Source organism: Diuraphis noxia, unplaced genomic scaffold (genome assembly GCF_037042655.1).
Source record: "Diuraphis noxia isolate RWA-SAM2 unplaced genomic scaffold, SU_Dnox_SAM2 contig0001, whole genome shotgun sequence".
Classification (NCBI taxonomy): Eukaryota; Metazoa; Arthropoda; class Insecta; order Hemiptera; family Aphididae; genus Diuraphis; species Diuraphis noxia.
The window spans coordinates 34,327,620-34,346,880 of NW_028301711.1; the positions used below are offsets into that span (position 1 = coordinate 34,327,620).

A 19,261-nucleotide genomic window follows, 5' to 3' on the forward strand; every position below is an offset into this window, starting at 1 on the left:
CTGTAACTAGTGGACTCTGGAATAACTTGTTTTAATAACATAGAATTGAGTTAACAAAACCCTGGCATACCTACATATAATAATACATAAAAACAAAAACAAACGCTTGTTAAGATTCCGAGTAAACAATTTCAATGAGTTACAAGATAACAACTATACTGCAAACAGTGACAACTCCATAAATTAGATATTTTTATAGCATTACATTATACACAAAAAAGTGATAAACAAATTAATATCATTGTTAATTTAAATATGTTTTTTAGTAGTAACAGTACTTATATAACATCGATAAGATTGCTAGTGTTTTTAGTTATTTGCAAATACCGTTAAAAATCAAAATTTTAACTGATTTTTGATATTTTTGATATTTTAGATTAAATAATTACTAATTTTAATTATTTTAGTTAAAGCGAAGGTATACAATGTATATTATTATTATACATTTATATATTTTCGTTTATGAAGTTAGCACCATTAGTGGTTTTCATTTTAATATAATAATAATTATACTGTATATTGATTACTTAATGTGCAGCTCGTATGATCACAAGGAAGCTGTAAAATTGTTTTTAAACTTAAAACGTTGTGTTTTTAGTTTTGATTCATTTTTTTTTTTTGAGTAATATAGAAAAATTAGAGATAATTGGCTTTATATTATTTTTTAATTAATCAATATTTTTATTGATATAAAATATAATGTTTGAAAAAAATATAAAAAATATAAAAATTTTTGATTCCAAATGATTACATGTATTATTATATAATCGTATTATTATATATCGTACTATATGGTTTCACCGTTGCTGCAGTAAATATGCGCATATAGTTTTAAAAGTGCATATATCTGCTCATTGTAGTTCTCGGAAATTAAATTCATTACCTATTACACCACATAACTACCTTTATAGATAACAATTGTTAAATGTACACGAAATATCTTACCTTAGGTGTGTACTATTTTTTAAATTGTCGGGGACAGGTATATCATAATAATATGGGTTTAGGTGTGGAAGTGTGGGACGAACTTCAACTCTTTGACTCTATGGGTGGGTACCTATATATACTGTATAATAATATATATGTTTAGAAATATATTAGCGTAAAGGATGATGCAATAATCACATTTTTAATATTCAAAACAAAGCATGTGCAATCAATACAAATCTGTGGTTGAGCTTGAGGTTACATTAATTATAATACTATAAGTGAAGTGTAGCTACATACTGAAACACATTTCCCGGAGTCGTATCCGAAATATATAGGTATATAATACGAAATATCAAAAGGTTTGTATTATTACCTGTCGACTGCAGATTGTTACATATTAAGTGTATTATTATTGTGATATCTAAGTGTATAGAGGTACCTATGTAGCGTTTATCGTCTACTAACTATAAAGGAACGTTTTGAATTCTATCCCATAAGAAACGTAGTTACAATAAAAAACAAGGAAATTCACTCGTTTTTTATTTCTTCACGGCTGCACTCAAGTATTTTTTTTACAGAAACAATGTACAACATCCACGGACGGAAGAGGATGTCATGGCATACCATTCATCCCCCTGCGAATGCCAATACTAATATTCTACATTGACCAAAATATAAATCACAACTTACAAAGAATTAAGAATCATTTGTCTATTTTGGTCATGTAACCCAACGCAGCGTATAACTAATGGCAATTTGTAATAGTATCATACATTGTATTATCATCTTATCCCTCGTAAAATGCCTCGTGTGACCACTTACTGTTGAAGTTACTCAATTCACTCTAATTAATGTACCAGTGCCATTTTCCGAAGCGCCCACCCAATTTTCCTAGCCCTGATTGGGTGATTTGGTGAATCATCTCTATGCTCACTCTTTTTTTTCAACAATTATGGAATTACTCTAAATCTCCTTATTGTAATTTTTAAATATGCTCAAAGACCATATTTTAAAATTGTTGAAAATAATTAAAATTGCTAGAATTTATAAGATCCTGAGTACTTTGCACTATAAGACCCTCATTCCTTTGTTACTCTTTGTTCTCCCCTCATAAAGTCAAATCAGTTCCACCACTGATGCAGATAGTGTAAATGTGAATCAAATATAAATGAATGAATACGTAAACGATGATAAGAACATTGAGAGTATTCAAGATACTATCTAGACACTATAATCTGAGGGACTATAAAAAAAAAATATAAAACAGTTGCAAAAACTGTAGGGATTTCGACCATCCATAGGAGTATATGTAGATAGAAACGTAATATCACTTAATTATAGTCATGTCGACAATATACGAATATTGTAGAGGGGGGGGGGCAATATTGGCAAATGTTAGATACCTAGTTAATGCACTAAACTAATCTTATCGACGTCACCTGATATTTTATTGGTAGGTAATAGTTATAAACAAAACTGCTGTTTACTTAAGAACAATACAGAATTTAATGGATTTATATAAATAAGTCTGTCTTACGAATTGAAAGAAAGATAATATATGAGACATATCAATAAAAAAAAAAAAAAAAAAAAAGGAAATGCGATAAATGGTTGAAGAGTAGCTTACGTACAATTATGTGTATCGTTCGTGTAATCTTTGAACTGACATTTAAAGAAGTCATAACTCATAATCCATATAAATCTATTGTTTGTTCTTTTTATCAATAATCGCAGAATAATTATTATCACTTTAAGCTTGAGCTGCGTAATATTTACTTAAACACAGTTTTATACAACAAACGTCCAATTTTTTCATCTGAATTTGAAAATAATATTTGTGTCACTGCATTAATTAGTAAGAATAACAATAGTAAAAATAATGATAAAACTGTAATTTTAAAACGAAATACCAAAAAAAACTGTATTTTAAAGATCAAATTGTACAAAATTCGTGAAAATCGAGTAAATTTTGAAATTATTTTGTAACGATGATTTCAGTTAATGTAATTAAAAATATTATTTGTAGGGAATGGAAACTTAGACATATAATATTATTATATATTATACATACAATGGAATTTTTAAATGCAATGTTTTTGAAAAGATTAATTATTTGACAGCATTACTAATAGTAAAATAAATAAATTAAAGAACAATAAAACATGTATTTATACTTTTTATATTATTCTGTCTTCACTTGAACGTTTACTATCATTTTTCGTATGCGATAGCTCATCATTTAGTACGATTTACACACGAAACCTACCGTACTGTCAGAGCGTTCAAATATTCTCCCCTCCACTTTTTTTTCTCGAATTCTATGTATTAAGTATTTACTTCACAGCACAAATAATATAACTATACACCTAAACCATAATACAATAATATATTTGTAAAACTTATTGATACGTACAACTCAATTTAAGACTTTCTAGTATTACATTTATTTATATGTAGCTATTATTTATTTTGTTGTAAGTTTTAATAACCTAATGGTTGATGCTGAACTAATAATAATAATAATAAAATCATATCTGAAAGTCAAAAACGTAAATATTGTTCCAAATTGTGATATTACGACTCACTGTAGGTCAGATTATAATATTAACGAGATCAACTTACCTCGATGAACGGTGGGAAGGTGACACTTGGAGTGGGGAAATGAGGCTGAGCGTGGTGCCACAGCGCAGTGGCGTTGGTCAGTGGCAACGGAAACGGGTAAATGGGTCGCGGGTGCCAGACGGCCGCGTGCGTTGGATGGTTCGGCCCACCACCGCATATCACGTTGGAAACGCTTCCATTTGTGGCCACCCGCCGTCCGCCACCACCGACAGACTCCAACGCGATTACCGTCGGCGTGATCGCCGGTTCACGGTAATCGGTCACGGACAGGCTGCTACCAGACCGGTTGAGGTTCAATGGTGGCTGCACGGGCTGGTGGTGCGACGGCGACAGCGGCGGCTGGTGGTGGTGGTGGTGTTGATGGTGATGTTGTCCGATGAGCGCCGACGTTGGTGGCCGGTTGACGGATTGCCGACCGTGATGCACCTGTTGCTGATGGGCGGTCACGACGACGACTGTCTTCGAATCAGTGGACGATGTTGCGGCGGAAATCGCTTCGCTTTTCTCCGTCATCATTTCCAAATATTTCAACTCCTCGTGTGCTGAAACACACGGCATGACACGGTGAAAACTAAACTACATGTGCGATATTATCTAATATTATATTATTACTCAGCCACACAGGTGGTTATTTCAATTTTATAGGCACCGATAGTATAGTTTGTATTATATATATATATATATGCGACGGTTATAGTGATGAACAACTACTGATGGTTAATGCACTAATTACAATATATCACAAAATGTATAAAATAAATGATGATGCTGTAATATGTCATACTCCTGGTACAGATCCACAGAACAAAACTTATTTTCGAAAATGGACTTCTTATAAACTGAAAAAAACGCACCGCAGATTATGTGGTGCAAATATCACACCTACACTTTTAATAACAGATAGCTTAAGGTTATTGAGTACTATAATTCATATAAGACAGAAAATCCTAAATCTCATAAACAACCAACGTATATTGAATGAACTGATACCATAAAAGGCCACAAATGGGTCGACGTTATGGGTGAACTCTCAAGGTCTCAACTAAATTTGAATAATAAAATGATATAAAAGGCAAATATAAGGCAAAAACTGTATGGTTTTGTACCTATAATATGTAATTTAAAAAAAATCAGCATTATTTAATATTATCTAAGAACTTAACTTATATTTTTATAAACAATACAATTTATATTAGTTTTAATCACGGACTAAGATATACAGGACTGGAAACGAAGGTTGATAACGGGTTCACCTTATTATTATGATTGTTCTTAGGACGAGGGAATTTCAGTTCTAATCAACACTAACGCTCAGCTCTTGGCCAGCGGCCGTTATCCAAATTATTGTTTATAGTATATTTAGTTTACATTGTTTACAATTCAATAATGTTGTGAATTTGTGCTGTTCTTTGAGTGTTATAGACGTAGGGGCCAGCTGGTGTTATCATGATAAAAAAAAATAGATATTTACAATAATTTTTAATAACCGTATATTATAATTTATTAGTGTTTTGTTAGTGACATAATATCATGGAAATAAGGCATACCCTATTATATAGGTAGCATTTATAAAATAACAAATAATATGCGGAACCTATTACAAGGTTTTATAATTATTTTTTTTCGTAACTTTTTTTTAAATTCTTTGTTTTTGAGATAAAGTAAACTGTTTCATTCTCATAGTGATGTGGGAAAATATTTGTCATTATTTCAGTTTTATGATCACTGCAAGGAAATGTCAGTAAATCACCATGTAAATCCATTCTTTTCGAATATTTGGATTTTTCGGTAAAGTAAATAATGAAAATTTTTAACTTTTCATTATGTGAAAGACAACTTATTACGCAACACCTTACCATAATTGTGTGTATTTTAAGATACACTTAGATTAAAATCAAAATTATAGTAAATAGTCATAAATATAAAGTTGTAAAATATCAAACATGGACTGTATCACACAATAATTATAATATGTTAGGACGTTGGGTATAAATGTATACATAATGACGTATAATAAAAATAATATATAATAAATGTTTATGTAATATTTTATGAAGCATAAAATAGGTGGGAAATTAAGGTCCTTAATTAGCATAGCGATTTATTAATTTTTTGTTTTGGATAGCGCCAGTGTTGACAAAAAATCGAAGCTCCCGTTGCCCGTACCCCGCTCATTGTATGCATTAAGGAGGATTCACCTCTCACACCCTCCAGCCTTATCGTTTCCAGTCCTGTATATTATCTTAGTCCGTGGTTTTAATTTAATAATAGAACTTTCCCATAACCGATAACACTGTTCGTTTACAAATAAACTCAAAATAACATCTCTACTAATTTAATTTAATAAATCTCCTTTAATCATTTAAAGCCCCTGAATAATTTAGAAATCAATAATATGTCGTTGTTGGATTTGTAGATAGGTTACATTCTCGTTATGAAAAATCACAAGTAGGCAGTTGCACTGAAAAAATAATTAAAACCAGAACATTCTATTTTTATATTATAATGTAAAGAAAATGTACATTGGTCTATATAAATAAACAACTTGATATTAGCTGTTAATAGTCTATTTAATTATCAATATCAACTTGGACGTAAATGCGCATTGTTTGATACAATATCTCTGCTATTAAACAATTTAATTCAATGTTTCATATTCATCTTAAAAATCAGGAAATAATCATCCTAGTTACGCCATTGTGTGTAGGTAGTATTATACTATTAGTTATCCCATATATTTTACAGATATTTTATACCTGTGGAATTTTACACAAATTGTGTCAAAAAAACAAAAAATAAAGTATTAACTAAGTATTAATTATTATTTATAATAATGTACAAACAATTTTTTTTTTTTAAAGAAACATGAACATAACACTTTTTAAGCATATAAAAATAATATTTAATTTTTATTGTCAATGTTGATACAAGATACATTTTCATACACTGTTCTCATAATATTATAATTAATATAAAACATCTAATTGGATATACATTCGGCCTATGTCATACGATTTAGTTCTAAAGGATAAATTGGTATGAGTACATTGTTATCATATTCGAAAAATAATTGAAATCAGGGATTAGTAAAGACATTGTGTCCAAGAATCAACTTTACATAGATTAAAAACTTAATAAATCAATCTTACCATCACTAAAGAGGTAATATTGTAAAAACGATATGGCCATTTTGAAAAAAACATAATTTTCTGTCTTCGACCCGAAACTCACGTATATATAATTTTATAATATTTATACGACTCATAGGCGTCCAGAGGCATGTCCCCCCTGGATTTTCAGACATTTTTTTATTTGAGAAAATGCGAAGAAAATTGCATTTCAAAATGTCTCCTCAAATTTATTCCCCCTCTCTCCACCACTTGAAAATTTTCTGGCTTCAGGTAAACACTTAAAATATAATCTGCCCAGGCCCAACTGTTTTATATCTAACCTATCCTTACCATATTCGTATTTAATCAAAAACATGTATCAGTAAGTACTAATTTACTTATCATAGCCACAAGAAAGTTTCTATATTATTATAATGATATTTACCAAGAATAATGATGATAAAAGTTCCCGAGTATGAGTATTTTAATGATTATATTGTTTTACCTAGTTAGAATGTTAGATTTTTGTGGGATAAGACAAGAAAGTTAAAATTGTACTTCATTATATTTACTTTATTTGTGACAAAATATAGTATCTGAATAAAACTTTACGGAGAAGTTTAAGTGATGTATAACATTAAAAGTACCTAATTACCATAAAATTGTCCAGGGAAATTATAGACTTGATATTTATTAGAAATATTATAATACCTTGTTACGAGAAGATTTAAAATGCTGATTTTAATTTATATTTCAAGTTTCAAGTGACAGCAGGAAAGTATGAGATTTATTATATCAATATAGGTACATGAAAACTAAAAATAATCTCACGATGCTTTACAATTTAGATGCCGTGGTTGTCGTCATATTTTTAAATGTGTGAGTGTGTGACACAGCCAAACGCAATTCCAAGATAATAGATATTATGATGTTGCTAGTTGAAGACTCCAGCTATATCTGTAACCACCTGAAATAATAATAACTGAATAGTATAAATTGGTAATATTCTACGACTCGTGAGTTTTTTCTACGTATCTATAAATAATAAATTATACAATGTAGTAGTGAAGTATAACATAATAATATTATTCAATTTTTACATAATTTCTTAATTCTAAACGGATTAAAAATCTTCGTGGGATTAATATATTTTCCATACTTTTTGGTATATAAAAAATATTTAATTAAAAACTAGACTAGTGACCATGACGTATCTACGACTAATACAATGTTAAATTCAAATAAATAACAAAACTTTACAAAATTATCTCTAAATATTTGCAATTAAAAATTAAAAATATAGGTAGTTGAATTTACTTAGCTGTATGGTTTACAGATATTATTATATTACCTCGTCATTTAGTAGATCACTGAAATTAGTGTGTAGGTACTATTTGAAATTAACAATACATTATTATATAAAAATAAGAGACTGGTGGACTTGACAATTTTCTACATAAATCAACCTCAAGAAAGGATGATTAAGGATGATAATATTTTGTTGCAGAAACTTTTTTGAATGAATCATAACTAAATTGGTTCCAAACCAATACAATGTTAAACATTTTAATTTATGATGATGTCAGCATAATATTTATTTTCTATCTCAGATCCACGTGCAACATCTATACAGATAAAATACATTAACCTAAGATCGTAATTTATGGTTTTTGAGTAATCTTAGAGTAAAATCACCTATTACGAAAAATTTAATATTAAAATTGAATAAAAAATAATATTTTTAAGGATATGACATATTGGTTTTATATTTTATTATAATTTAATTTTGTATTTGACTTTCAAAATAAAATAGATTCTGTGTAAATACAACCATAAAGAGAAGAAAACAAACAGTGCGTTGATATCCCCTTAATTATAAGATACAGAAAATAAAAAGCAAGCTTAACTATATACTAATACAATATCACGTATTGACATTATAATGTAACATACCTACCTAAATGTTTACTTGTAGGTCCGTCGGTATAATTTATACAGTTTATACAATTTTTTTTTTTTTACCATTTTTATGTAGCATTATTAATATAATAATAATTTTTTTGCACCTACAATAAAATTATTTTGTTTATACTTGTTGTGTTAGTTCCTTATACAAAATATTAATTATATATTTAATTTTTTTAAATTTTTGTATTGAAGAAGTAGACGTGAATAAAAAATATTAAAATTATTTCAATAAAAAATGTAATCACCAAAGTTAAAATCAAAAATCTACTAGACTACATTCTATACCATAAGCTCCAGCTATCATTTTACTGTATTTAATTAATAGTCAACACAACTTCAAGAAACAATGTAAGCATTTAAAATTTGAAATATTTAGATAATTTTATAAATCAACCACAAATAAAATTGCATAGATTATGACAAAATCAAATAGTGACATTACAACATGCGGCGGGCATTTTTAGTTCGTAAAATAGGAGTTCAAAGTTATTAATAGGTTTTCATAAGCTCGGATTGTACCTTTGAAATGCACAATGATCTATACAATGATCTATCGTTGGATTGAAGTGCAATAAGTCACTCGCTATCAGCGCATTTATTATTTCATAAATTATTATAATAAATCAGCTTTTGATTTTGTACATCGTGCTGTTTCATCATATTGATAATCGACCGTACACATCTTATATTTAATAACCGTTTATTATAGGCGCACGCTCGCAGACTCTTTTCATTGTAATACACGATTACCGTAAAAATCATTTATTTAAATTACACGGGTAAGTGAACGTTAAGTTGTACAAAAATCAAAATTAATTATTGGTTGGTAATCGCGTATTGTGTGATAATTATCATACCTACTTATAATATTTATATGTATATATGAAGGCTGACGTGCATAACAAAACCGACTAAACTCGAGTCTACAACACAATAATACGACTCTCTTCTTCATTTCTGCACGCATCTATCTATATGTAATAATAATGACCGATTATCGACCAATGGTGATTCTAGCATAGTTTGTAATTTGGTATCGTGTTATTATTAATATTATTTTTTTAAATTTTTTTTGTAACTAAGCGTAATATCGTAGGTATGCCGTTAACAATAATAATAGTTTTATTATTTTAACGAAACCTTACGCACACGCAAGCGTACATAATAATAATACAAATCAACCGGTCTTACGCGAACGATAAACAGAACAATATAATATCGAACGCACCAAGCTATTGATTTGAAATGTGCAATTATCCGCCGAAAACTTACGCGAAGCGTTATAAGATGTAACATAATAAATATGCGTTAATTTACTAACTAGGTATACGTTTTGGTTATAAAATAGCCAACAGGCTTAGGCATTCAATACATTATTATAATGTATTATTGAATATAAATAATAACATACTGTAGCAGATCGGCCGCCGCGGGGTTAGATTGTTACAATATATAATATGTATATATATATATATATATATATATATATGTATATCGTTAACTATAGCACTATAGCGCCGTTCATTCGTTTAATTGCCACTATAACGGCAAACTTCGAGAACCATATGCGGTATCAAAGAAATATACTTAACACACCCAAAGCGTCTATAATATCAATTATCATGTTTATATTGTATTTGAAACGCAAGTTTAGTGAATTAAATATATATATGTAATACCTATTATCACTTATCATTGTATACATACATATTATTATTATTACACGACGACGAGAGTCTGGCAAGCCTAAGTATTATAAAATAATTTATATAGACACATGTTTTTGAAACCGAATTATTTGTCTACATTACATTATAATAATAATAATGCACTATCTATCATTAAATGTTTTGTGTTTAAGTGAATAAATCCAATGGCTATTATTACTAGGTAGGCACTTTATTTTCCATAATTTGTCCATGGTATATAAAGATATTATAATGATATACGTAGTCACGTTGTTGGCACTCGCACTTAACACACAATACTGATGAATTACAATATAATTATGTACGATTTAGTGTATGCACCAGAAAATAATTTATTGAATTGTTTCGTACAGAGTGCCGACAGAGACGGTAAACGCGCCCACAGCAGCCTGTTTGTCCTCATCAATACAATATTTTTTCAAATAATTCAGTTTTGTTTATTGTCTGGTTTTTGCAAAGTTTTACCATTATTATTACGATGGCCAACATATGCCAATATTTTTTTTCGTCCACTTACACTAGCTGCAAATTACTAGGTATGCATTTCTTGTATTTGTAAGCCTCAGTTTTCTTCACATAAACGTCATAAACGATCGATTCCAATATAAAGTGTAGTCTCTATTTATGCATTACCTATCTAAGTTTAGCGACGTTATCATACAATAATGTTGTTTTTAATTTGAAAACTAATCGAATGTTTTTTCAATGAATACCTATATTATTAATTAAGAACTAAATTCATTCTAGTTTAAGTAGGTACAAATACAACATGAAACAAAAAAAATGGACATAAACTAAGGACTAAGGCTGGCGGCTGCAAATTGTATACGCTCTGAATTTCTTAAAAAAATCTAGATAAACAAAACGCATTTATGCAGAATCATTTTTTCTATGTTTTTAAGTTATCTTAGAGTAAAATCATCTACTACAAAAAAAGATAGAGAATAATATTTTTGAGATAATGACATATTGATATTATATTTCATCATTGTTATTTTATTGTAGGTATATTCGATCATCAAAATAAACAAAAATTATTGTAAATTGAAATTATGTTTAAATTGTTTTGAGACTATATTTAAACAAATCAATATATCATTCCCTCAAAAATATTATTTTCTTTCTTTTTTGTAATAATAAGTGATTTTACTCTAAACTAACTTAAAAACATAGAAAAAAAGCGGGTAAGTCGTGGATGTCGCTCTGCTGTACAGTAGGTTACTGTAATGGATGGGATTAAATTTGAATGCAATGATAGGTATCATTTCCGGTGTACATTTTTTTTGTGATAAAGATTGGAAAACTTGTAAGGAATCTTATATTACATTTTTAAATCTTAGTTTAAAAAAGAAATTTTTTTATGAATTTTTAAATAAATAATAAAAATAATTTGTGAATTTTTGTGATTTTTACGTATTTTGTCAAAATTCAAACTTTGAATGCTTATAAAAAAAATTGTAACTATGCATTTCTTTTATTTTTCAACTGCTATTGTAATAATATGTTAAGAGCCTTGTATTAAATTTTCAAGATTTTCTACCTAAAAAATAAATTTTTATCGATTTTAATTTTAAAAAAAACTAATAATGATTGAAAATTGCATATACCTATGAATAGATTTTTAAAAATTTCATGGTAGATAGAATATAGGTACTTATATAAACATTCAGTGAAAATTTCATGTATCAATGGACATTCGTTTTAAAGTTAAATCAAAAATCAAAATCGATTTTGTCGAAAACTGTACGTAAAATTTCCTGTTTTTCCGTTAATTTTTAGTTTGTTTATCCCGATTACTTAGAAAAATATTAAGAATTTTTTACTTTTGATCCCCCAAAGTATCAACTAGATTCACTTTTTGATTTAACAAGGTACTGAAGTTAGAAGTCGAAGGATTTTTACTGCCCCATAACGTAATGGTCGTAATGACAAACACAAAAAAAAAATTCATGGTTTTGACGAATTTTTGTCAATATTTGAATTCAAATGCTAATTAAAAAAAATTTTGCCTATGTATTCTTATAATTTTTTATTCACTATAAGAATAACTTATAAGGAACTTTGTATTAAATTTTCAAGTATATTGATAGGGCCAAAAAAATTTTATCGACACTTCAAAAAAATGTTTTCAGACAAATTGAAAATTTCAGTCGTCTATAAATATCTCAAAAAAAGTCAAAATATTTTGAAAATTAAATCATGTAAAGAAAATGCCAATATAAATAACTGATAAAATTTTCAAGTATCTACGACTTATACTTTTTGAATAATAACAAATATTTAAAATCGTTTCACTATAAATCGTTATCGTTATGCTATTTCGTAAAAATTCAAACGCACTTAAAATTTTTCCTATAATGATGCTTCGAGTTTTCTCTATAGCTACTTGAAGGAAAACTTATGGAAAACTTAGTGTTGTATTTTTAATCCTTAGTTATAAACGCAAAAAATGTTATGATTTTTCAACTTCAAAATTACTTGCAAATTTTCGCGTTGTCGACAGATTTCGTAAAAATTTGAACTATAAACACTTATAAAAAAAAATTGTGACTTACGATTTTTAATTTTTTTTAGCTACAATAAGAACAACTCATAAAGAACCTTGTATTAAAAGTTTTTTTGGTCGTCCAAATTTTTTTTACCGGCACTTCAAAAAAAAATTCTCAAAAATTGAAAATTTCAGTGGTCTATAAATAACTCAAAAAAAATTTGTGAAAATTTCAAGTATTTACATTTTACAGTGATTAGTTTTTGAATTACAACCATATAAAAAAATCGATTTTGTCGAAAACTGATTTTGCGTGAAAATTCCCGTTTTTCTGTCATTTTTTTTTGTTTTTCTCGATTTTTTTGAAAATTGTTGGAAAATGTTTTTTTTACCTGTATAATGCGCCAAGGATCTTCAATTTTACATCGGAAACCACCCCCAAAGTTTGAAATCGAAGCATTATTTCGACTAGTCAGGGCCGGCTCTAGTGATTGTTTATACGTAGGCAAAACTTAATTTTGCCGCCCCTGTATACTAATCGTGTTTCTTCCAAATAAATAGGAGACAAGTTTTTGTTTTTTTTTTTTAATTAGAACTAAAGTAAACCTTTTATAGTGTAAGATATACTACATAATAGTAGGTAGATTTATTAGATAAAAATATATACATTTAAAATATTTACAGTAAAATGTTTATTAATTTAACCTTAACATAAAAAATTTAATTTTCTTGCTTTTAAAGATGCAAAATCTTTGACAAGATCGTCAATGTCCAAGTCGTCAGCGATTTCATGTTCAATTGAAATTGTTGCTAGTCCTACCAAACGGTCTTGTGAAATTGTTGAACGCAAATAGTTTTTAATAATTTTTAATTTAGAAAAGCTTCTTTCTGCTGAAGCTGCAGTTACTGGTATAGTTAGCAAAATTCTCAATGCCACGTATACATTAGGAAATATTTCTACTAATTTATTTTTGCATATATATTGTAAAATCGCCTGTGGGTAACTCTCTTCCTTTTTTAAAGCTTAATAGCTTACACTGGAGTGAATGGGGAATGAGCGATAGCTATTCCTCAGTAATACGTTTAAATTATTTGCTTACAATATATTATTAAAAGGTTTCGGTTTGTACGTGTTAAAAGATAAAAGTTTATCACTGCATGTCTGTATCTGTCGCCAAACAATTCAACTGTACTAAAAATAGTCAAATAGGCATATGTAACACTAACTAACACTGCGTCACAATAATAATTGTCGTACATAATGAATGATATTTCATAATATGTGCGAAAGAACGATAATACAATGTTAAAAATAAATCTTAAAATAATAATATACATTTTAGTTTTTTTATACATATTTTAAATTGTTTTAATATTGATGTCAAAAAATGCCGCCTTTTAAAAAATAATGTTTTTAATGCCGCCGTAGGCTTGTGCCTACGTCGCCTACGCCTTAAGCCGCCCCTGCGACTAGTTATGCTGTACACAGACACAAAAAAAAAACACACACATCATTGTAAAATCAATACATTCATCACTTCGTTCAGAATCTAAAAAATTATTCTGCTTAAATGCGTTTTGCTATGTTAGTGTGGGCCAGAGAGAAAAACAAAAAATGCACAGACATCCTCTTAACACTAAACTAACATAATGTACTTTGCTATAAATAATAATGATAAATTAATTTTATCATAATAAGTACTGTAATTTATTATAAATAATAGGTAATTAACGGTGCAGTCATATACAACACAGCCAAAAACAAAATCCTTAACATACTGAACCCCATACACAATCAAGGTATCAGATTAGCCACTGGTGCCTTCCATACAAGCTCAACAGCAAGTATTATGTGCAATGCTGGAGAACTTCCTCTTGAATTTAGAGGATCAAAGATACACTAAAATTTGAAACTAAATTATCCAATAACAAAACTAAAGCCCCAATCAGGAGACTCCAGAATGCACGGAACAGTCCAAATACACCTCACACTACCGATGATATGTATAAAACTTTTATCAGACCTATTGAAGTTTAAACCACTCACGTTTAGCAAAATTATCTTTCCATCATCTCCCCCGTGGATGTGGAATTTCAAACCCAATACTCAACAACTTGAACTCAAAAAAAAAAAATTACCCCAACCTCAATTATTAGAAATAACTTTTCAGAAATTATTAAATAAAAATACTCTCACCACACAAAAATTTTTACAGATGCCTCAAAATCCTCCCATGGAATTCGATTCGCCTTCGTAGAAAATAAAAAAAAACTATATGTTCAAACCTCCAACTGAAACCAGCATTTTCTCTGCTGAAAGCCAAGCCATCCATAAAGCAATTCAACACGCAACGACTTTAGTTTCCAAAGAAATACTCATTATCAGCGATTCTCTTAGTGCACTTCTCGCTCTCGAAAACCCCTACCCCAAAAATGAAATTATACAAGCCTTTCAAGAAAAATTAACACACTCAAAAAATAAAAATTGATCTCGTATGGATTCCCTCACACTGGTATAACCGGCAACGAACTTGCTGATAAAGCAGCCTTTAAAGCAATAACATCTCCCAGCTCAATAATAATAAACAAAATAACATTCCAAGACGCACTTAAAAAAATCGACAACCTAACAAAAAACCATTGGCACGACTCGTGGGAGGCGACTCCAAGTACAAATAAACTTAAAGAAACCAAGCCATCGATTAACCCATGAAAAACTCCCTCACCTTCATCCAGGCACGAAGAAATAGTCATCACAAGGTCTCGGATTGGACACTCCCGTCTAACGCACTTATACCTTATTACCAAAGAAGACTGTCAGACCTGTGAACTATGCGACAAACAATAATTGACAATAAAACATATTAAACATATTACTCTTGAATGCCCCAAGTTCAACACCTCCAGAAAAATACTCGGAAATCCATCATCAATGAATCAACTGGGAGAAAAGAACTGAAAAAATATTTATACATTTTTCACAAATATAAGTCTATCAAAATTAATGTAATTAAAAAAAAAAAATAATTGTACATAACATATTTTACATCCCTCTTCATAGAAATGTCTCCCCATAAAATTATTAGCTTATAATTACTTTTAGGCTAATGACCTGTGATGTTGAAGCCTTTTATTCCAAAAAAAATCGGTAATAAGTAAAAATTTATCACCTACTTATATAATAATAATATGAGTTATATAAAAATCTTGTCCTGTTGAGCTTGTGCATAATGCATATTTATAATAAATTATAACGCTTGTAAATAACAATTCTTAAAAATATATATAAAACTTACTTAGGATGTCAACTTTGTTGTGCAAAAGACTAATGGCTTCATATAAATTTACAACTACAATATCGTATAGTTGTTGTGTGTTCTTCATAAAAAATCAGTCAACCAGATAACTTTCTATCAAGATGAGGAGCAGATAACACTAATGTATCAGACGTTGCTTTATTTTACATTTAAACTAAACAATTATCTACACAAGACTCGGACACTGTATAATATAGTGGCTGGACCATCACTATTCACTCATCAACGCTCTGATTAAACCGGTGGATCTAGAGACTTGAAATTTTATACAGAAGTTCCTTAAGCAATTTGGGGACGCACTAAGAAAAGATTTTTCAAAATTCTACCTCTAAGGAAGTAAAATGGAGGTTTTTGTTCTGAGTGATTCATCGTCGTCTAGCCGTAACCACTGAAGCTATAAGTATGTAATTATGTCAGTAAGTTCATTTTATAATGTCAAAACCCCTTAAAAGAGGATTTTTTCAAAATATGACCCCTACAGAAGTTGAAAGGGTTATATAATATAAAGAAGAAAAATTGTTTGATTGATCGGTTTAAGCTCTAGAACTATTTTACTGATTTTAAAATTGTTTACCATCAGAAAGCTATACAATCCAATGAATCTATCTATAGGCTATATATAATATTTCGATAAGTTGCCTTTAATTTTTTCATCGCAAATTTGAGAATTTTTTATAGAAATAATAATAATATTAAATTTATATTTGTGTATTATATGGCTGCTATTAGTCATACAATTTAGTATGGAAGAATAAGAAATATTAGAAATTTGTTATTAGGAACCAATTTTAAAAATTGTTTCACCTTTAAAAAGCTGACAATTCGATAAAATATTATGATTGAATATACTTTTACTCCAGTATTTTTTATGACAATGTTAAAAATCTTTTATGGAGATTAACATAGGTAAAATCCACGGGAATTTACCACGGAAAGTTTTGATTATTACTAGCCGTGTATTAACGATGAAATAACCAAAAATTTTGAATCATATAAAGTGCGTATTTTTAACGGGCAACGAAATACACGGAGATCAGATGGTTTTATATAAAAATAAAAATAATCTTTTAAATACATATGAACTGAAGGATAAGAGGACCGAATATGTATATTGTATATCAATCGTTTATTCGACCCCAATCTACGCAAATATATCTGTTGTGTTAGTTAATATATTAATATATATAAATATTATTTAAATATATAAATTAAATTAAATTTATTAATATCAATATTAAACATAAGTAAATCGTGGTTATTTGGTCTATAGTGTAAAGAAATTAAGGAGGGCACGGGGATTAGCTATTCATCGTATATTTCAACATAATTTATAGTAATCATTATCAAATTAGGTAGTTTTAGTTTTTTTAATTTTTAATTTATTTATTTCATACAAGATCAGATCGTTGTGATCTTGAAAAACATTGTCAAAATTATTTTAATATCATATATTTATATAAGAATGGACAATAAAACGAGCAAATAAAATCGTTCATGTTTCTCTAAACAATGAACAAAATTTCATATAATTCCTTCATATGAAAAAAAAAACTATGTTTCCGTTAAGTTCTTGAAATTAGAACAAGTTCCTTTGAACGCGTTCTTTCCAGGTGATTATAATAGAAATATTTGAATTTATAATATTTCATTTATATTTATAATATCACGTTAGGTACTACAAAAATAAAGTAATTAGATTAATTACGTTGAATTGATTTTTTTTTTTCAAAGAACACCTTATGTTAAAAATTAATGAAAGAAATATGTACATTTTAGATTCTGAGTGGAGCGATGAATGTATTGATTTTACCATAATGTGTGTGTGTTTTTTTTTTGTGTGTGTCTGTCATCACGTTATGGGGCAGTAAAAGTGCTTCGATTTTTGAATTCAGTACCTCGTTCGATCAGAAAGTGAATTTAGTTGGTACTTTGGGGGATAAAAATTCTTAATACTTTTCTAAATAATCAAGAAAAACAAACTAAAAATTAAGTGAAAAACGGGAAAGTTTACGTACACTAATTTTTCGACAAAATCGATTTTGGTTTTTGATGTAATTTTTAAAAAAATTACCTTAGAGATACATGATATTTTCACCAAATGTTTATATAAGTATATACTATCCACCACGCAATTTTCAAAATTTTCGACTTAAGTTTAACTATTCATATGCATTTGAAATTTTCGATCATAATTAGTTTTTTTTAAATTAATATCGATAAAAATGTATTTGTTAGGCAGAAAAGCTTGAAAATTTAATACAAGGCTCTTAACATATTGTTACAATAGTAGTTGCAAAATAAAAGGAATATATAGTCAAAATTTTTTTTTTAAGCAATCAAAGTTTGAGTTTTGACAACATATTATGTAAAAATCACGAAAATACAGAAATTATTTTAAGCTAGAAATTCATAAAAAATTTTCTTTTTATATCTAAGATTTGAAAATTTAATACCAGGCTCATAATATATTTTTACAATAAAAATTGAAAAATAAAAGAAATGCGTAGTCACAATTTTTTTTTACAAGCATTCAAAGTTTGAATTTTGACAACATATGTAAAAATCACGAAAATTCGCAAATTATTTCAAACTAGAAATTCATAAAAATTTTTCTTTTTAAATCTAAGATTTGAAAATTTTTAATAATCTATAATAATCCTAGACAGATAAACCGTCTTCGCTCAGAATCGTTTTTTGTATACAATGATATAATATCATTGGATTCAAATTTAATTCCATCCATTACAGTAACCCACTTGTAACCTACTGTACAGCAGAGCAACATACATGACTTACCCGCTTTTTTAAATTGTATTTCAGCAATTTTGTTAATGGATAATAGATATATAATGATGGTACCACTATTTTAGAATTGAAAATTATATAGACTTGATTAATAAAGCACAATGTTTTTTATAATATATTTGCATTATGGAATGCTATAACATATTATTGAAGCCATTTTGAAAATTTGAAGACTTTTAAAATATCCTGCTATGAACATTTTATAGTCAGTATAATATAATGTACTGTATTTTGCTTAAGGCTCTGTTAAACAGAACGCGTTATAACGCGCGTAAAAGCGGTAAATGGCTCGTCGGCGTGGTGCTTTCACGC

General features: G+C 28.5%; 1 protein-coding gene across 2 annotated transcripts in view; it reads right to left on the reverse strand.

The window, feature by feature from the left end:
• LOC107173196 (uncharacterized) overlaps positions 1 to 19,261 on the reverse strand; it is a 171,738-nt gene that overhangs the window by 19,265 nt on the left and 133,212 nt on the right. The window contains exon 3 of one of the 2 annotated variants that reach the window (XM_089215719.1): positions 3,553 to 7,629. In XM_089215719.1, the coding sequence (XP_089071845.1) occupies positions 3,553 to 4,110 (558 nt within the window). In that variant the 5' untranslated portion in view covers positions 4,111 to 7,629. Of the gene's footprint in view, positions 1 to 3,552; positions 7,630 to 19,261 lie in introns of those variants that run through there. The other variant, XM_089215718.1, reaches the window with a different exon arrangement.